The sequence below is a fragment of the Macaca mulatta genome, chromosome 3 (genome assembly GCF_049350105.2).
Source record: "Macaca mulatta isolate MMU2019108-1 chromosome 3, T2T-MMU8v2.0, whole genome shotgun sequence".
NCBI lineage: Eukaryota > Metazoa > Chordata > Mammalia > Primates > Cercopithecidae > Macaca > Macaca mulatta.
Window position 1 is genome coordinate 51,745,726 of NC_133408.1, and position 20,029 is coordinate 51,765,754.

A 20,029-nucleotide genomic window follows, 5' to 3' on the forward strand; every position below is an offset into this window, starting at 1 on the left:
ACTCAAAGGGACTAAGACACACCCTCCCTCCCTCCCGCTGCAGCTGGGAAACACTGAGCGCCTTCTAGGTGCCAGGCCTGTGAGCAAAAAGAGAAAGCGAAGCCAGGGCCCACAGTCTTTTATTTTGTTATGAGACAGTCTTGCTCTGCTGCCCAGGCTGGACTGCAGTGGTGCGATCTTGGCTCACTGCAACCTTCCAAGTTCAAGCGATCCTCCTCCCTCAGCCTCCCAAGTAACTGGGATTACAGGCGCCTGCCACTGCATCCAGCTAATTTTTGTATTTTTAGTAGAGAGGGGGTTTCACCACATTGGCCGGGCTGGTCTCGAACTGCTGACCTCAGGTGATCTGCCCGCCTTGGCCTCCCAAAGTGCTGGGATTACAGGTGTGGGCCACGGCACCCACCCACACTCTTGAGGACAGAGGCACTTCTACACTCTCACTGACCTTGATAAACTCCAGTTTCAGATATTCTGCCATTTGGAAAGTTTTACACACTCGAAAGATGTTGCCAATGATATCTTCTGGTGAGTAACCCAGATGCCACAGATGAGCAAGAATCTAGAAAAGGAGACAGAAAGGCTGCTTAACACTTTAAACTGTAAGAAGCCATGTGATTTTGAGACTCATCCCAGCTGGTGGGGCCTACCCTTCAGGTCACATGGGGTTACCTTAACTGATTTTCATGGCAGATAGAGAGATGACATTGCAAATGTATTTTTGTTTTGCTTAAATATTTTTTTTTCAGTAATATAAACATGGAGTCTTGCTATGTTGCCCAGGCTGGTCCCAAGTTCCCAGCCTCAAGCAATCCTCCTGTCTTGACTTCCCAAAGTGCTGGGATTACAGGCAGGAGCCACTGAGCCCAGCCTATTGCAAATGTTTTAAGCTGTGTTGCAAAACGGTATACTACCACACCCATGTAATCTCTTGATCCAGAGCTCTTAAAACGCTTTATTAATCTGATGACAAGGTACAGCAGAGTGGAAAAAGCAGACCATTCATCTGCTAGCTTCGCCCAGCTGCAGTCCCAATGCAACCTCTGCAGGATGAGCCCGGAGCACACCCTGACGGGTAATCCCAGACTCTGCTTCCCACCCACCTGCCCCGTCCAGGCTGCAGGGACTTTTTTGCCTTTGCTTTGGCATCTTGGGGTGAATTCAGGGGGGCAGAGAAGCTCTGTGCCCACAAATCTGAAGGCTTTCTTCAGGTCCATTCAGGGACCTGGGCCTGAGTCTCTGCTCAGTCTCCCCGCCTTGCACTCCGGTTTCACATTAGGTGCAACTCTGCCCTAAACCCAGCCAACTTCCAGCCTAGTTTGTTAGGGGGTAGGCAGAGGGAAACTATGATTGGATCAATGACCTTGGACCACACCAACCACACCACACCCACGTGGCTTGAGGTCACCTGAGCCCCAGCCACACCTGCTGGAATCTGCTCACAGCACCCAGTCCCATTGTCAGGGTAGAATCTTCCTGCTCCCTCCTCCCCTGGTTGGCTGGGGGCTGCTGGGTCCCAGAATGCCTGTGCCTATGAGAATGGATGGGGACACCTCCCTTAACCGGAGAGAAGATGGCTTCCCTGGAGAAGGAGCTAGGCTGGTCTTTCCTCCTGACTTCGGCTGACAAATTTCTCCTGCAGAGGATATAATTACAGGAGAAAAACACCATTTTGAATTCTAGTTCTACTGCTTTTAAACCGTATGACTTAGGGCTGGGTATAGTGACGTGTGCCTCTAGTCCCAGCAACTTGGGAGGCTGAGGTGGGAGGATCGCCTGAGCCTGAGAGGTTGAGGCTATAGTGAGCTGTGACTGCGCCACTGCATTCTAACCTGGGCAACAGAGTAAGACCCTGTTTCTAAAAAAATAAGAAATAAGAAATAAATAAACACAGAGATTTAGGACAAGGAATTCAGCCTCTCTGAATCAGTTTTCTCATCAGTAAAGTGTACCCAACTCCTGGTACGATTTTTTTTTCCCAGCTCCTAGACAGATTAACACATAGCATGATATTAATAATTTTTTTTTCCTGACACAGGGTCTTACTCTGTCATCCAGGCTGGGGTGCAGTGGCACAAGCAAAGCTCACTGCAGCCTTGACCTGCAGGGCTCAAGAAATCCTCTTGCCTCAGCCTCCCAAGTAAGATTTCAAGAATTAATGGAGTGATGTGTATAATGGCACTAGAAGGGCTCCCTCTCTCCTCTGCCCAAGAAGTGAGTGGTTCCTCTGCCAGGACGGGCGGAAGGAGGCCAACCTTGTACGCTTCGTCGATGTTGGCATTCACACAGTGCTGGATCATCTCTTTCACCAGCAGTGGGTGGGGCTCATCACAGACCTGGCCAAAGGGAAAGGAAAGGTGGTCAGGGGCTGGAAGGGACAGTGTGACCGGGGAGGCCCCAACAGACCAATTTCCGGGCAATCTGTGGGTAAAACTACTCAATCTGTTGTTATCATCAAATTCTCCAGCAACCAGAATGAGTTTGGGGAATGCCCCTCTCACCACCAAAGAGAAGTGCTTCTAGCACCAGGAAGATAAATGTTCCAAACACAAGACAGATGAACAAGAGAGCAACCAAGGCCTGTGAAGGATGCCCACTCGGGGACAGCTTTAAAGCCACCAGCCACCTGTCTTATATCACTTGGGGAGCCATTTGCCCAGAACCACTTGGAATTCACTTTAGAACTGGGAGGTCCTTTGGGCCAATTCCCACCTCCAGCCCGGAGTAGGAACTGGCCTTCCCTGAAAAGGGTCCCCCAGCCTCAGCCTGACACCCTAAAGGAGGGGTCCCGCTGCTCCAGCAGGCGGGTGGATGGTGCTGGGGACTCGTTCCTCCCTGCAGCATTCCCCGCACTGGCACGAGGCTCTGCCTCCGGTGCAATGTCGACCCCTAAATCTTCCGAATGAAAGTCTCCTGATGGCTCCAGAGGCCACCCACACCTGCCCTTGCCTTTTCCCAGTAGAAGCCATGGTTTCCTGAGCCCTCAGTGACCCTCTAAGACAAAACAGGGCCCAAACCATCACCGCTGTTTCTGAGCGGGCCTCCCCTTCCTAAGTGGCCTCAAAAATGCGTTCACTGCCCAGGTCTACCCAGATGCTTCAAAAATAGCTTGTCTGTTGTCCACAAACCTGGTAAGAAAGAGCTATAGACTGAAAGCCTGGACAGCCCTTCCCAGTTTCTACCCAAATAAGGAGGAAATGAGTCTCCCAAATGGCATTTAGATGCTGAGTTATCAGGATGTGGAAGCAGTTTTCAAAAGAATTCCCAAGAGAAAAATGTTTTGCCGACATGGGAAAGTAAGTGAGAGCAGCCCTTTTCCTCGGCCTGGCTTTGAGGGTTGCTACCCACCCTCCAGGGGCAGAAGTGGGGAGAAGGGTATGGCATTGCAGAAAAAAACGCAGGGTGTGGGGTCTGAAGGCTGCTGGGGAATAGCACAGCGCTCTTGCCTGCCCTTTAGGGACCAGGGGGTCCCACGTCATCACTCACAATGTGATGGTAAGAACCGCTGTGCAGGGAAGTCGCTGGGATCAAATAAGACGTGTCAGAAATTGCTTGGCCCTGAGTCGGACGCATCAGTGGTCCCCCCTCACCTACCACACACAAGTGACATTCCAGGTCCCCCGAAACTCAACTTGTGCAGCAAAAGCAGCAACAGGGAGAGGACAGACAGAAGCAGGGTGGGCTCCCTGGCACTCACGAGAGCAGCCAGGTGTCTGTCCCTGCTGCCAGCCCAGCCCCTCAGCCCCGCTGGCCCCGGTAGGGAAGCATGGCTTCTGCTGACGGTACCACCCACACCAGCGCTTGTACCTTGAACACGTTCTCACTGTTAATGAAGCCAAATCCTGAGAAGGTGGACTGCAGGTTGTTCAGCGCCTGTTCAGGAGCAAACACATGTCAGGATGATTTTTATATTTATTTCTTTTTGGGTAGAGATGGGAGTCTTGCTATGTTGCCCAGGCTGGTCCAGAAAGCGGAGAATACTTCTTACTAAACTCCGCGAGTTCTCCACTAGCATGGTGCCTGGCAGCTACTAAGAACCAGAGTTAAGTGTTCAGTGAATGGCTGAATGAATCAATGAACAAGTCAGTGCGATTTGGGGAAGGGAAAATTGTAAAGGATTCCCGACACTGCTGAGAGCCCCGCCAGGGCTGGCAGCCATGACTTTGTGGGCGCCACATTTGGTAATGTGCCTGTCTGCAACAGCGGCCTGGGTGGCAAGGGGGTTGTCAGATGGATAAGCTCATATGGTTGGGGTTCAGCAGGGCGGAAGTGAGGCAAAGAAAGCAGCTGAGAGAGTGATGAGGAAGAGCAAGTGATCCTCCCGCCTCTGCCTCCCAAAGTGCTGGGATGACAGGTGTGAGCCACGGCACCAGGCCAAGAGTGACTCTTTTTTTCTTTTTTGAGACAGGGTCTCACTCTGTCACCAAGCATGGAATGTAGTGGCACAAGCTCAAGTCACTGCAACCTCCGCCTCCGAGGTTCAAGCAATTCTCCTGCCTCGGCCTCCTGAGTAGCTGGGATTACAGGCACCCACCACCATGCCCGGCTGTTTTTTTTTTTTTTTTTTTTTCTTTTGAGATGGAGTCTCGCTGTTGCCCAGGCTGGATTGCAGTGGCGCTATCTCGGCTCACTACAAGCTCCGCCTCCCGGGTTCACGCCATTCTCCTGTCTCAGTCTCCCGAATAGCTGGGACTACAGGCACCCACCACCATGCCTAGCTCATTTTTTGTATTTTTAGTAGAGACGGGGTTTCACGGTGTTAGCTGGGATGGTCTCGATCTCTTGACCTTATGATCCACCTCAGCCTTCCAAAGTGCTGGGATTACAGGCGTGAGCCACCGCGCCTGGCCACGCCCGGCTAATTTTTACATATTTTTTAGTAGAGACAGGATTTCACCATGTTGGCCAGGCTGGTCTCGAACTCCTGATCTCAGGTGATCCACCTGCCTCAGCCTCCAGGGTGACTTTTAAAGCTCTGCCCTTCCCTGCCTCTCTTCTTGGAGTCCGAGCTAGACAGCCCACTGTCCCAGGAGGGTGCCGGGTCTCCGTCTCTTTCTCTTGTTGTACCTTGTGCAGCTGTCACTTCCCTCCCCTTCCCCATGGAAGGGGCATGGCAGGCACGGGACGCCCACACCTGAATGATAGTGGCCCACATACCTGCCTCATGTCTCCCTGGGCCGTGAAGATGATGGCTTCCAGGCCGTCATCAGTGTAGGGTACCCTCTCCTTCTCGATAACATTCATCAGCCTGGCGAGGATCTGGGCGTCGGTCAGCTTTGTGTAGCGGAGGACTGCGCAGCGGGACTGAATGGGCTCTGAACAGAGATGGGACGGCAGTGAGGCTTCCCTGCAGAGGCCGGCATCACCCTGCTAGCTCTTTGGTTACAAGGCTGCAGCTGCATAATCCACACAGCCCCAGGTACTCAGTAGAGACTTGGAAGGCTGAGGCGGAAGGATCACTTGATGTCAGGAGTTCGAGACCAGCCTGGACAACATGGTGAAACCCCATCTCTACTAAAAACACAAAAATTCGCTGGGTGTGGTGTTGTACATCTGTACTCCCAGCTACTCGGGAGGCTGAGGCAGGAGACTCACTTGAGCCCGGGAGGCGGAGGCTGAAGTGTGCCAAGATCACACTACGGCACTCCAGCCTGGACAACAGAGCAAGGCTGTGTCTCAACAAATAAATAAATGAATAAATAAATAAATAAATAAATAAGACAGAGAGAGAGAGACTTGGTAAAAACAGGGTGATAGGGCCGGGCGCGGTGGCTCACGCCTGTAATCCCAGCACTTTGGGAGGCCGAGGCGGGCGGATCACAAGGTCAGGAGATCGAGACCACGGTGAAACCCCGTCTCTACTAAAAATACAAAAAAATTAGCCGGGCACGGTTGTGGGCGCCTGTAGTCCCAGCTACTCGGGAGGCTGAGGCAGGAGAATGGCGTGAACCCGGGAGGCGGAGCTTGCAGTGAGCCGAGATCGCGCCACTGCACTCCAGCCTGGGCGACAGAGCGAGATTCCGTCTCAAAAAAAAAAAAAAAAAAAAAAAAAAACCAGGGTGATATGTCAAGGTGTCAACTAATAAGCAATGATAGGCCTCAGCTGGCACTGCCTGGCATGGCCTCCGTTAGCCACGGCTTCCAGACGGGGAAATGATCCTACAGTAGAGACACAGGCACGTGCCACAAACCCTTAGATAAGTCAGCCCCGGCCCAGAGGGACTCTGGAATTGGTGTGTGCTGGACGTTGGCCCTTCTGGGCACATGACAATTCAATCTGAATGGGCCACCCCAGTTTATTTCTTTTTTTTCATAGACAGGGTTTTGCTATGTTGCCCAGGCTGCTCTTGAACTCCTGGCTTCAAGTAGTCCTCCTGCCTCAGCCTCCCAAAGTGCAGGCATCACAGGTGTGAGCCACTATGCCTGGCCAGTTTCTTTCTTTTTCTTCTTCTTTTTTTTTTTTTCTGAGACCAAGTCTTACTCTGTTTCCCAGGCTAGAGTGCAGTGGTGTGATCTAGGCTCACCGCAACCTCCACTTCCCAGGTTCGAGTGATTCTCCCGTCTCAGCCTCCTGAGTAGCTGGGATTACGGGCACACGCTATCACGCCTGGCTAATTTTTGTATTTTTAGTAGAAATAGGGTTTCACCATGTTGGCCAGGTTGGTCTTGAACTCCTGACCTCAGGTGATCAAGCCACCTGCCTCGGCCTCCCAAAGTGCTGGGATTACAGGCATGAGCCACTGTGCCCTGCCAAAACAAGAACTAGGAATGCATTTTTCTCCATTTCATCACTGGCATCTGGAAAGCAGAGAATACTTCTCATTAAACTCCGCAAGTTCTCCACTAGCATGGTGCCTGGCGGCTACTAAGAACCAGAGTTAACTGTCTGATGAACGGCTGAATGAATCAATGCACAAATCAGTGCGATTTGGGGAAGGGAAAATTGTAAAGGATTCCCGACACTGCTGAGAGCCCCGCCAGGGCTGGCAGCCATGACTTTGTGGGCGCCACATTTGGTAATGTGCCTGTCTGCAACAGCGGCCTGGGTGGCAAGGGGGTTGTCAGATGGATAAGCTCATATGGTTGGGGTTCAGCAGGGCGGAAGTGAGGCAAAGAAAGCAGCTGAGAGAGCGGTGAGAAATGAGGAAAGAGGACAGCTGGGCTGTGCAGGCAGCCTGTGTCAGAAAGAGAAGGATGGGCCAGCCGCAGTGGCTCACACCTATAATCCCAGCACTTTGGGAGGCCGAGGCAGGTGGGTCACTTGAGGCCAGGAGTTCTAGACCAGCCTGGGCAACATGATGAAACCTCGTCTCTACCAAAAATACAAAAATTAGCCAGGCATGGTGGCACAAGCCTGTAATCCCAGCTACTGAGGAGGCGGAGGTAGGAGAATCACTTGAATCTGGGCGGCAGAGACAGCAGTGAGCTGAAATCGCACCACTGCACTCCAGCCTGGGTGACAGAGGGAGACTCTAAAAAAAAGAAAGAGAAGGATGGGAAACCAGCAGGAAGTTGACAGACTAGAGCACTCTTGGGACCTGGGGCGGGACAAACCCGTGCAGAAGCAGACGGGCTGCAAGGAGGGAGGTGGAAGGGCAAACAGTAAGGTCAGAGAGAAGATGGACTGCAGGATTTCAGAGAGAGGCTTCCCGGAGGCAAAGAGGGAGACAGACCTGGGGCTCCAATCCCAGCTGCTCTTGCACTTGCTCTGTGACTTTGGGCAAACTACTCAACCTCCCCAAGTTAGTTTTCTTTCCCTTTTTTCCTTAGATCCTAAACATCAGGATGAGCTCCAGGTTACTCATCTCTAAAGTAAAGCTAATAATACCTCCTCATAGGATTACATAAGGTTAAATTTAAAAGTTGATTACAATGGGAAACATGTTGTGCATAATATATACAATTTTTCCTTGTCAATTAAAAAAATATAAATTTAAGGCCGGGCGCGGTGGCTCAAGCCTGTAATCCCAGCACTTTGGGAGGCCGAGACGGGCGGATCATGAGGTCAGGAGATCGAGACCATCCTGGCTAATACGGTGAAACCCCGTCTCTACTAAAAAATACAAAAAACTAGCCGGGCGAAGTGGCGGGTGCCTGTAGTCCCAGCTACTCGGGAGGCTGAGGCAGGAGAATGGCGTGAACCCGAGAGGAGGAGCTTGCAGTGAGCTGAGATCCGGCCACTGCACTCCAGCCTGGGTGACAGAGCAAGACTCCGTCTCAAAAAAAAAAAATAAATAAATAAATAAATTTAAAAATTTGATTATACAGTGCTTGGCCCATGCTATGCAATCAAAAAATCCCTACTCTTCCAGTGCTAACGAGCCAAGGCGAGGCCAGGTACAGTGGCTCACACCTGTAATTCCAGCACTTTGGGAGGCCTAGGCAGGTGATCACGAGGTCAGGTGTTTTGAGACCAGCCTGGCCAACATGGTGAATGAAACCCCATCTCTTAAAAAAAAAAAAAAAAAATTAGCTGGGTGTGGTGGTGTGGGCCTGTAATCCCAGCTATTCAGGAGGCGGAAGCACAAGAATTGCTGGAATCTCGGAGGTGGAGGTTGCAGTGATCCGAGATCGCGCCATTGCACTCCAGCATAGGCGACAGAGTGAGATTTTGTCTCAAAAAAAAAAAAAAAAGAAAAAAATCCAGGTGTGGTGGCACAGGCCTGTGGTCTCAGCTACTGGGAGGCTGAGGCAGGAAGATCACTTGAGCACAGGAGTTTGAGGCTGCAGTGAGCTGTGATGGCACCACTGCACTCCAGCCTGAGCGAAGAGGGAGACCACGTCTATAAAAAAGAAAAAAGCCCAGGTGAGCACTACGTGGACCCCAAGCCACCCAAAGCTCCCACTCACCGATGATCTTATCTGAAGCGTTACAAGCAAGGGCGAAGCGAGTGGTTTTAGAGTAGATTTCCATGGTTCTCCTCAAGGCTTGCTGGGCTCCGTCGGTCATGCTGAGAAGAAAAACAGGTTTGTAAGTGGGACCCAGGGCCCGTGCGACACAAACCGCTCCGTACACAAAAACCCAGGACAGAGATACACCCAACGTTCCAAATGAGGGTCTCATCGGAAGTACGCAGGCCACTGCTCTAATGTTTTTTTTTTTTTTTTTTTTGAGAAGGAGTCTCGCTCTGTCGCCCAGGCTGGAGTGCAGTGGCGCGATCTCGGCTCACTGCAAGCTCCGCCTCCCGGGTTCACGCCATTCTCCTGCCTCAGCCTCCCGAGTACTTGGGACTACAGGCGCCCACAACCGCGCCCGGCTAATTTTTTGTATTTTTAGTAGAGACGGGGTTTCACCGTGGTCTCGATCTCCTGACCTTGTGATCCGCCCGCCTCGGCCTCCCAAAGTGCTGGGATTACAGGCGTGAGCCACCGCGCCCGGCCAACACTGCTCTAATGTTAAAACCCGCAGGCTGCTCTCTCAAAGACTGTGCAAACAGCATTTAGTACCCGCAGCATCAGAACAGCCCTCAAGTGAAATTCACGAAAACCACCATCTAGAGTGGCTTGCCATCACGCTCTCCAGCCCTTCACGACATCAAATTCAAGAGAAGAGTCATGACACCAGCTGCCTACTTTTCTTTCTTCCTTTTTTTCTTCAAAGAGATAGGTTCTTTTTTTATTTTAATTAATTAATTAATTAATTAATTTAGATGGAGTCTCGCTCAGTCGATTTATTTATTTATTTATTTAGACGGAGTCTCGCTCTGTCGCCCAGGCTGGAGTGCAGTGGTGCCATCTTGGCTCACTGCAAGCTCCGCCTCCTGGGTTCACACCATTCTCCTGCCTCAGCCTCCCGAACAGCTGGGACTACCGGCAGCCACCACCACGCCCAGCTAATTTTTTTGTATTTTTAGAAGAGACGGGGTTTCACTGTGTTAGCCAGGATGGTCTCGATCTCCTGACCTCGTGATCCGCCCAAAGAGACAGGTTCTTGCTGTCACCCCGGCTGCAGTGCAATGGTGCGATCATAGCTCACTGCAGCCTTGAACTCCTGGGCTCAAGCCATCCTCCCGTCTCAAGAGGCTGATGCAGGAGGACCACTTGAGACCAGCCTGGGCAACACAGTGAGACCTCTATTTCTACAAAAAATTTTAAAAATATACAAAAAAGCCTGTTTACCAGATTATCATAATGCAGAGCACTGCCTATAACATTAAAAGGAAAAACCAGGATATAAAAATTATATATATTATGATCTCAACTATGTAAACATTGATAGTGTATAAAAACAGAAGAAATAAAGCAAGCTATTAATGGCCAGGCATAGTGGCTCATGCCTGTAATCCCAGCACATTGGGAGGCCAAGGTGGGCAGATCTCTTGAAATCAGGAGTTCAAGACCAGCCTGGCCAACATGTCAAAACTTCAACTCTACTAAAAATACAAAAAAAAAAAAAAAAAATTGTCTGGGCGTGGTGGTGCGCATCTGTAGTCCCAGCTACTCGCAAGGCTGAGACAGGAGAATCACTTGAACCCAGGAGGCAGAGGTTGCAGTGAGCCGAGATCATGCCACTGCATTCCAGCCTGAGTAACAGAGTGAGACTCCAACTAAAATAAACAAAAACATAGCGAACTATTAATATATTCTAAGTTTTCTTCAAAGAACATGAATTACTGCTATATTAAAAAAAATTTTTTTTTTTTTTTTTGAGACGGAGTCTCGCTCTGTCACCCAGGCTGGAGTGCAGTGGCCGGATCTCAGCTCACTGCAAGCTCCGCCTCCCGGGTTCACGCCATTCTCCTGCCTCAGCCTCCCGAGTAGCTGGGACTATAGGCGCCCGCCACCTCACCCAGCTAGTTTTTTGTATTTTTTAGTAGAGACGGGGTTTCACTGTGTTAGCCAGGATGGTCTCGATCTCCTGACCTCGTGATCCGCCCGTCTCGGCCTCCCAAAGTGCTGGGATTACAGGCGTGAGCCACCGCGCCCGGCTTTTTTTTTTTTTGAGACAGAGTCTTGCTCTGTTGCCCAGGCTGGTGTACACTGGCACCATCTCGGCTCACTGCAACCTCTGTCTCCTGGGTACAAGCGATTCTCCTGCCTCAGACTCCCTAGTACCTGGGATTACAGGCACCATTGCACTCCAGCCTGGGCGCCACCACATCTGGCTAATTTTTATATTTTTAGTAGAGACAGGGTTTCCATGTTGGCCAGGTTGGTTTCGAACTCCTGACCTCAAGCAATCCGCCCACCTTAGCCTCCCAAAATGCTGGGATTACAGGCATGAGCCACCGCGCCTGGCCCTAAAAAAAATTTATTTCGCCGGGCACAGCACCTCATGCCTGCAATCCTAGCACTTTGGGAGGCCGAGACAGACAGATCACTTGAGGCCAGGAGTTTGAGACCAGCCTGGGTAACATAGTGAGACCCTACCTCTAGGGCAAAAAAAAAAAAAAAAAAGCTGGTTGCAGTTGCACAAGCCTGTAGTCTCCGCTACTTGGGAGGCTGAGGTGGAGGATCATTAGAGCCGAGGAGTTCAAGGCTGCAGTGAGCTATGATTGTGCCATTGTACTCTAGCCTTAGCGACAGAGTGAGACCCTGTCTCAGAAACAACAACAAAAAAACAACATTATAGGGTTAGGGTTCTATATTTTTTTTAATGTCATTTCAATTTTTTTTTTTTTTTTGAGATGAAGTCTCGCTCTTGTTGGCCAGGTTGCAGTGCAAATGGCGTAATCTCAGCTCACAGCAACCTCTGCCTCCCGGGTTCAAGCAATTCTCCTGCCTCAGCCTCCCAAGTAGCTGGGATTACAGGCATACGCCACCATACCGGCTAATTTTGTATTTTTAGTAGAGACGAAGTTTCTCCATATTGGTCAGGCTGGTCTCAAACTCCTGACCTCAGGTGATTCACCTGCCTTGGCCACTCAAAGTGCTGGACTCAGCCACCAAGCCTGGACTCAGATTCTTCATTTATACCAACCACAGTGTTGTGATGGTTGCACAACATTGCAAATGTACTAAATGCCACTGAATTAACTGTACATTTCAAAATAGTTAAAATGGTAAATTTTATGTTATGGTTAATTATGTCCATTTAACCACAATAAAAAATTTTACAGGCCGGGCATGGTGGCTCACACCTGTAATCCCAGCATTTTGGGAGGCTGAGGCGAGTAGATCACCCGAGGTCAGCAGTTTGAGACCAGTCTGGCCAATGTGGCAAAACCCTGTCTCTACTAAAAATACAAAAATTAGGCCAGGCTCAGTGGCTCACACCTGTAATCCCAGCACTCTGGGAGGCTGAGGCGGGCGGATCACGAGGTCAGGAGATTGAGACCATCCTGGCTAACACAGTGAAACCCCATCTCTACTAAAAACACAAAAAATCAGCTGGGCGTGGTGGTGCACGCCTGTAGTCTCAGCTACTTGGGAGGCTAAGGCAGGAGAATCACTTGAACCCGGGAGGCGGAGGTTGCAGTGAGTTGAAATCACGCTACTGCACTCCAGCCTGGGTGACAGAGCGAGACTCTGTCTCAAAAAATAAATAAATAAATAAATACAAATACAAACACAAAAATTAGCTGGGCATGGTGGCAGGTGCCTGTAGTCCCAGCTACTCGGGAGGCTGAGGCCGGGGAACTGCCTGAACCCGGGAGGCAGAGGTTGCAGTGAGCAGAGATTGCGCCACTGTACTCCAGCCTGGGTGACAGGGAGAAACTCCATCTCAAAACAAACAAACAAACAAAAACAAAAAACACTTCATTTAAATTATTAACGTAAGAGATGCTGAAACCAGCACATTACATGAATGACTATCCTAGACAAATATTTGTAAGTTACTTAATAAAGAAAAGATTTAAGGTGCAGGCCCCTATTAAATTGCTTGTTGAAGATATAAGCAAATCTACCATAAAAGTGCTTTTCATCCCGATTGAATAAAGTCCAAAAAGAGATTTAGAGATCAAGGTCAAAATATATTTGGCAAAGCACTCTACCTGTCTGCTTCATCCAGAATGATGATCTTATGTCGGCCTTTAGGAAGAGTGACTTTTTGTTGAGCGAACATTTTAATTTTATTCCTCACAACATCAATGCCCCTGAAAGAATAGCAAGATTTTACTGGCACTTTCTGAGACAAATTCAGTTGCCTTCACGAGGACTTTTTTTTTTTGAGACAGAGTCTCGCTCAGTTGCCCAGGCTGGAGTGCAGTGGCGCAATCTCGGCTCACTGCAAGCTCCGCCTCCCGGGTTCATGCCATTCTCCTGCCTCAGCCTCCTGAGTAGCTGGGACTACAGGCACCCGCCACCACGCCCGGCTAGTTTTTCTGTATTTTTTAGTAGAGACGGGGTTTCACCGTGTTAGCCAGGATGGTCTCGATCTCCTGACCTCGTGATCCGCCTACCTCGGCCTCCCAAAGTGCTGGGATTACAGGCTTGAGCCACCGCGCCCGGCCCATGACGACTTTTAAACAATCGGTATATCAGGGACTGCAAGACCCGATTTCCTTGCCGGGCGCGGTGGCTCAAGCCTGTAATCCCAGCACTTTGGGAGGCCGAGACGGGCGGATCACGAGGTCAGGAGATGGAGACCATCCTGGCTAACACAGTGAAACCCCGTCTCTACTAAAAAATACAAAAAACTAGCCGGGCGAGGTGGTGGGCGCCTGTAGTCCCAGCTACTCGGGAGGCTGAGGCAGGAGAATGGCGTAAACCCGGGAGGCGGAGCTTGCAGTGAGCTGAGATCCGGCCACTGCACTCCAGCCTGGGCGACAGAGTAAGACTCCGTCTCAAAAAAAAAAAAAAAGACCCGATTTCCATTTTTAAGTTTTTTTGGGGGGCAATTATAACTATTTATAAGGATTGAGATTTTATGCATTTGTTCCTTCTTGGAGTTCTTTCAAAGAACAAAGAAAATATATACTTTTTTTTTTTTTTTTAGACAGAGTCTCACTGTGTCATCCAGGCTTGAGTGTAGTGACCCTCTTGGCTCACTGCAACCTCTGCCTCTCAGGTTCGGTGAGCCAGGATCGCACCACCGCACCCCAGCCTGGCAATAATTCGAGACTCTGCCTCAAAAAAAAAAAAAATCCTCATCCTTCAGTTTTTTTAACTGCATTGCTTGAGATACCGTATTATCTTTCAAAAGATATAACAGAAATACAAATACATCACCTTTGTTATCTTGTAAGCTTTCACTGACCACAGCCAAGAATTCAAAATTTTTCATTTTCCACCCACAACAGGCAAGAGAAAAAAATTGACAGGACTCTTCCTAATTATTAGATGAATCAGAAAATAACTGCAATGTAGGCCAAGCATGGTGGCTCACACCTGTAATCCCAGCACTTTGGGAGACCGAGGTAGGCGGACCACTCTAGGCTAGGAGTTTAAGATCAGCCTGGCCAACATGGCGAAACCTCATCTCTACTAAAAATACAAAAATTACCTGGGCGTGGCTGCACACTCCTGTACTCCTGGCTACTCGGGAGGCTGAGGCACAAGAATCACTTGAACCCAGGAGGTTATGGTGAGTCGAGATCGTGCCACTGCACTCCAGCCTGGGTGACAGAGCGAGCCTCTGCCTCAAAAAAAAAAAAAAAAAAAAAAAGGAAAGAAAGAAAGAACTGAAAAGAAAAGAACTGCAGAGACACCAATAGCGACATTCTAGACTCTGCTGATGGTGAAACTGATCATACAAGCAAAATCTCAGACTATGAATCTTCAGATGCCAATATCCTCCACACATTTTCCCAAACTGAAGAATCAAAGACTGAACTCAGTGTTCCTGAGGACTGGTGCTAGGCTCCTCCTCAGACACCGAAATTCACTTATGCCCATGCCCCTTATATGAAATGGTAATTTGCATATTAACTTATACACATCCTCCAGTACGCTTTATTTTTACTTTTATACAGAGAGATATACAGAGATTTTTACTTTTATACAGAGAGATGAGGTTTCATTATGTCACCTAGGCTGGTCTTAAACTCCTGGACTCAAGCAATCCACCTGCCTCAACCTCCCAAAGTGCTGGGATTATAGGCGTGAACCACCATGCCTGGCCAGCCTTACATATACTTTAAATATACAGGCTGAGTATCCCTTATCCCTAATGCTTGGGACCAGAAATGTTTCAGATCTGGGTTTTTTTTCACATTTTGGAATTTTGCATTATATTTACTGGTTGAACATCCCAGTGTAGTGGCTCAGGTCTGTAATCCAAGCACTTCAGGAGGCTGAAGCAAGGAGGATTGCTTGAGTCCCGGACTTCGAGACCAGCCTGGACAACATAGTGAGACCCCATCTCCACAAAAAAAAGCTGGTGCGGTGGCATGTGTCTACAGTCCTAGCATCTTAGCAGGCTGAGGCAGGAGGATTGCTCGAGGCTAAGGGTTTGAGATCAGCCTCGGCAACATAGTAACATTCCATCTCTACAAAAATTTTAAACTTGAAAAAAAGAGAAAAACTGGTTTTTTGTGTTTTTTGTTTTTGAGATGGAATTTTGCTCATCACCCAGGCTGGAGTGACCAATGGCGCAATCTCCGCTCCCTGCAACTTCCTTCTCCCAGGTTCAAGCGATTCTCCTGCCTCAACCTCCTGAGTAGCTGGGATTACAAGCGCCTGACACCACACCCAGCTAATTTTTGTATTTTTAGTAGAGATGGGGTTTCACCATGTTGGCTAGGATGGTCTCAAATTCCTGACCTCAGGTGATCCACCCGCCTCGGTCTCCCAAAGTGCTAGGATTACAGGTGTGAGCCACCATGCCCAGCTGATAAAGTTTTTGAAAATTTCCATGAAAAAAAAAAATAATAAACCAGCAAGTTGACAAGTGAGTAATGCTCTTTCACTGGGAAGGGGTGGAGGAAATCACATAGCTGGCAAGGCCAACTTCGAATACAACCCAATGCTGAGAAAGGCTGTTTCTATAACAATTCTCAGTGCAGAGCACCCACCCCCCTGCAGGTCTGACTCTAAGACCTACCTGTCGTTTGAAGCATTGAGTTCCAACACGGCATCTTTGAGTGCTGGGCCCAGCAGGGCCCGGGCCAAGCACAGAATGCTTGTGGTCTTGCCAGTTCCTGGAGGGCCCTGGGAACGAGATCTCCAGTAAAGACTACAAACCACCAGAAGGACTGCAGATAACTCCTGAGTTCTGCTCACCGCTGTATGCACCTCCGTCCCCTCTGATCCCGCATCCCACACACAGCACACACAGATCAACACAGCTGACCGGACGCAGTGGCTCACACCTGTAATCCCAGCACTTTGGGAGGCCGAGGAGGGCAGATCACCTGAGGTCAGGAGTTCGAGACGAGCCTGGCCAACATAGCGAAACCTCGTCTCTAACTAAAAATACAAAAAAATTTGCCAGGCGTGGTGGCAGGTACCTGTAATCCCAGCAACTCAGGAGGCTGAGGTGGGAGAATCGCTTGAACCCGGGAGGAAGAGGTTGCCATGAGCAGAGATTGCACCACTGCACTCCAGCCTGGGTGACAGAGTAAGACTCTGTCTCAGAGAAAAAATAAAAATAAAAAAAATACAGCAACCAACCCCAGGCCTCCCAACTAACTTGAACGAAATGCTTCCCTTTGCCGTGGGAATGGTAAGGGGCTCTCCAGGCAGGGAGTGCTATGCACAAAAAAGTACTTCAACGCGCAGTGGGATGAGACACGGAGACACTCAACAGGCCCAGGGCTGGGTACTCACCGCAATGATGATGTTGGGCACATTCCCTTCCCTTGCAAAGACCTACAGCGAAAATGATCATTAAAACTGGTTAAAACTTAATTCTGGATGACTAGATTAAAAAGATAGAAAAAAGAACAAACAAGCAGGTTAAAACTCGGCTGAGCACAGTGGCTCATGCCTGTAATCCTAGCACTTTGGGAAGCCAAGGCAGGACAATCACTTGAGGCCTGGCGTTAGAGGCCAGGCTGGGCAACATAGTCAGGCTCTGTCTCCTCAAAAAATAAACAAAATGAGCCAGGTGTGGTGGCGTGCGCCTGTACTCCCAGCTACTCGGGAGGCTGAAGTGGGAGGATCAGTTGAGCCTGAGAAGTGGAGGCTGCAGTGAGCTGTGATTGTGCCACTGCACTCCAGCCTGGACAACAGTGGGACCCTGTCTCAAAAAGAAAAAAAAACCACAAAACCTGGTTAATTTGTAGGCTTGAGGAGCTGAATCTCCCCAGCCACACAGCCCGTGTAGTAAACGTGGCTACAAATTTATTCACGTGGATGCCCCATCCACCTCAAGTTCTTTTTATTCTTTTAGAGATGCAGTCTGGCTCTGTCACCCAGCCTGGAGTGCAGTGGTGTGATCAAGGTTCACTGCAGTCTTGAATCCCCAGGCTCAAGCGATCCTCCTGCTTTGGCCTCCCGAGTAGCTGGGACTACAGGAACTCACCTGGGCATCTTCAAAACTGAACACTTCATTCTCCTGTACAAACCTGAGGCCCCACCCATGTTTCCCACCAGGGACTGTCCATGCCACGAAGCTGAGGTCGCAATCATCTTGGTTTGGCCTCATCCTCACCCTGGGTACTTCAATTACCAGGGCTTCACCATCCTCCTCTTCGTCTCCAGTGTCCTTTACTTCTCTCCATCCCTGCTACCACTTTCCCATTATCTTGTCTGATCGCTATCAATGGGCCATTAAGTGATCTCCATGCTCCCATTCAAATCCATTTCCCATCCTGTAACCACAACCACTTTCCTAAAGTACACACTTATTAAAACTGCTTTTTTCTTTCTATTTTTTTTTTTTTGAGACGGAGTCTCACTTTGTCACCAAGGCAGGAGTGCAGTGGCGCGATCTTGGCTCACTGCAAGCTCCGCCTCCCAGGTTCACGCTATTCTCCTGCCTCAGCCTTCCAAGTATCTGGGACCACAGGCGCCCGCCACCTGGCTGTCTAATTTTTTGTATTTTTAGTAGAGATGGGGTTTCACCATGTTAGCCAGGATGGTCTCAATCTCCTGACCTCATGATCTGCCCGCCTTGGCCTCCCAAACTGCTGGGATTACAGGCATAAGCCGGTCTTTTTTTTTTTTTTTTTTTTTTTTTAGATAGAGTTTTGCTCATTGCCCAGGCTGGAGTGCAATGGCGCGATTTCGGCTCACTGCAAGCTCTGCCTCCCGGGTTCAAGTGATTCTCCTGCCTCAGCCTCCAGAGTAGCTGGGATTACAGGCACCCACCACCAGGCCTGCCTAACTTTTTGTATTCTTAGTAGAGACAGGGTTTCGCCATGTTGGCCAGGCTGGTCGTGAACTCCTGACCTCAGGTGATCCAATCACCTTGGCCTCCCAAAAGTGCTGGGATTACACGTGTGAGCCACTGCACCCGGCCCTATTAAAATATTTTGACCTAACTGAAATCCTTAACTCCTCCCTGCCCTCACTATGAAGCCCAAACTCTTTTTGTTTCTCAAAGTAAGGGTCTCACTCTGTCACCTAGGCTAGAGTGCAGTGGTGTGATCACAGCTCACTGCAGCGTCAAACTCCTGGGCTCAAGAGATCCTCCTGGCCGGGCGCGGTGGCTCAAGCCTGTAATCCCAGCACTTTGGGAGGCTGAGGCGGGCGGATCACAAGGTCAGGAGATCGAGACCACAGTGAAACCCCGTCTCTACTAAAAATACAAAAAATTAGCCGGGCGCGGTGGCGGGCGCCTGTAGTCCCAGCTACTCAGGAGGCTGAGGCAGGAGAATGGCGGGAACCCGGGAGGCGGAGCTTGCAGTGAGCCGAGATCGCGCCACTGCACTCCAGCCTGGGCAACAGCGTGAGACTCCGTCTCAAAAAAAAAAAAAAAAAAAAAAGAGATCCTCCTGCCTTGGCCTCTTGAGTAACTGGGATTATAGGCACTTGCCACCACACCCAGTTTGAACCTCAGACTACAGGCACGCGCCACCACACTCAGCTCATTTTTACATTTTTTCATAGAGACCGGCTTCACCATGTTGCCCAGGCTGATCTCAAACACCTGGCCTCAAGTGATCCGCCCGCCTTAGCCTCCCAAAGTGCTAGGATTACAGGTGTGAGCGCCTGGCCTTAGGTCATCTTTTAAAAAGCTACTCAAGGCCGCTCATGGTGGCTCACGCCTGTAATCCTAGCACTTTGGGAGGCCAAGGTGGGCAGATCATGAGGTCAGGAGTTCGAGACCAGCCTGGCCAACATGGTGAAACCCCGTCTCTACTAAAAATACAAAAATTAGCCGGGCGTGGTGGCGCATGCCTGTAATCCCAGCTACTGGGGAGGCTGAGGCAGGAGAATAGCTTGAACCCAGGAGGCAGAGCTTGCAGTGAGCCGAGATCACGCCATTGTACTCCAGCCTGGGCAACAGAGCAAGACTCCATCTCAAAAAAAAAACAAAAAACAAAAAACAGCCACTCACCTCTAGCCTGCTCACAGTGTCTTCATTCCCGACAATTTCATTCAGCTTTACTGGCCTATATTTTTCAACCCTGTTAAGAAAATGCATAAAAATGCTGACATGGTTATCTTCACACTACCCCACAAAAAGCACTTAAGGGTCATCCTGAGAGCTTTGTTGGAAAATTACATACATTCAGTACAACCATGCCAAACGGTTGCAGGTTTTAAATATAATAAGATGCTAGCCAGGCACAGTAGCTCACGCCTGTAATCCTAGCACTTTGGGAGGCTGAGGTGGGTGGATCACTTGAGGTCAGGAGTTTGATACCAGCCTGGCCAACATAGTGAAACCCCATCTCTACTAAAAATACAAAAATTAGTCGGATGTGGTAGTGTGCGTCTGTAATCCCAGTTATTTGGGAGGCTGAGGCATGAAAATAGCTCGAACCCGGGAGGCAGAAGTTGCAGTGAGCTGAGATTGCGCCACTACACTCCAGCCCGGGCTACAGAGTGAGACTCTGTTTCATAAATAAATAAATAAATAAATAAATAAAATGTAATAAGATGCCCAAGTGCCACTTGAAAAGTTAAGGGCATGAGAATTGTACAGCAAAGGCTTCAAACCTGCTACGGCAGAGAAACACCTGTTGTTGCTGGAGCAGGGCCAGCACAGGCCATCTGGAGAAACGTGACACTGCTGCAACCCTGTCTGCCCGTCACAAGG

At 49.6% G+C, this 20,029-nt stretch overlaps 1 protein-coding gene across 6 annotated transcripts in view; it reads right to left on the minus strand.

The window, feature by feature from the left end:
* The window catches only part of RFC2 (replication factor C subunit 2), a 113,213-nt gene that overhangs the window by 3,186 nt on the left and 89,998 nt on the right, over positions 1-20,029 (minus strand). For 2 of the 6 annotated variants that reach the window (XM_077994523.1, NM_001258122.2), the window contains 9 exon segments: positions 19,325-19,394; positions 16,648-16,689; positions 15,923-16,029; positions 12,933-13,034; positions 8,848-8,948; positions 5,155-5,312; positions 3,805-3,870; positions 2,253-2,333; positions 446-559 (listed from right to left, as the gene is read on the minus strand). In XM_077994523.1, coding sequence (XP_077850649.1) covers positions 446-559; positions 2,253-2,333; positions 3,805-3,870; positions 5,155-5,312; positions 8,848-8,948; positions 12,933-13,034; positions 15,923-16,029; positions 16,648-16,689; positions 19,325-19,394 — 841 coding nt within the window. 6 annotated transcript variants of the gene reach the window in all.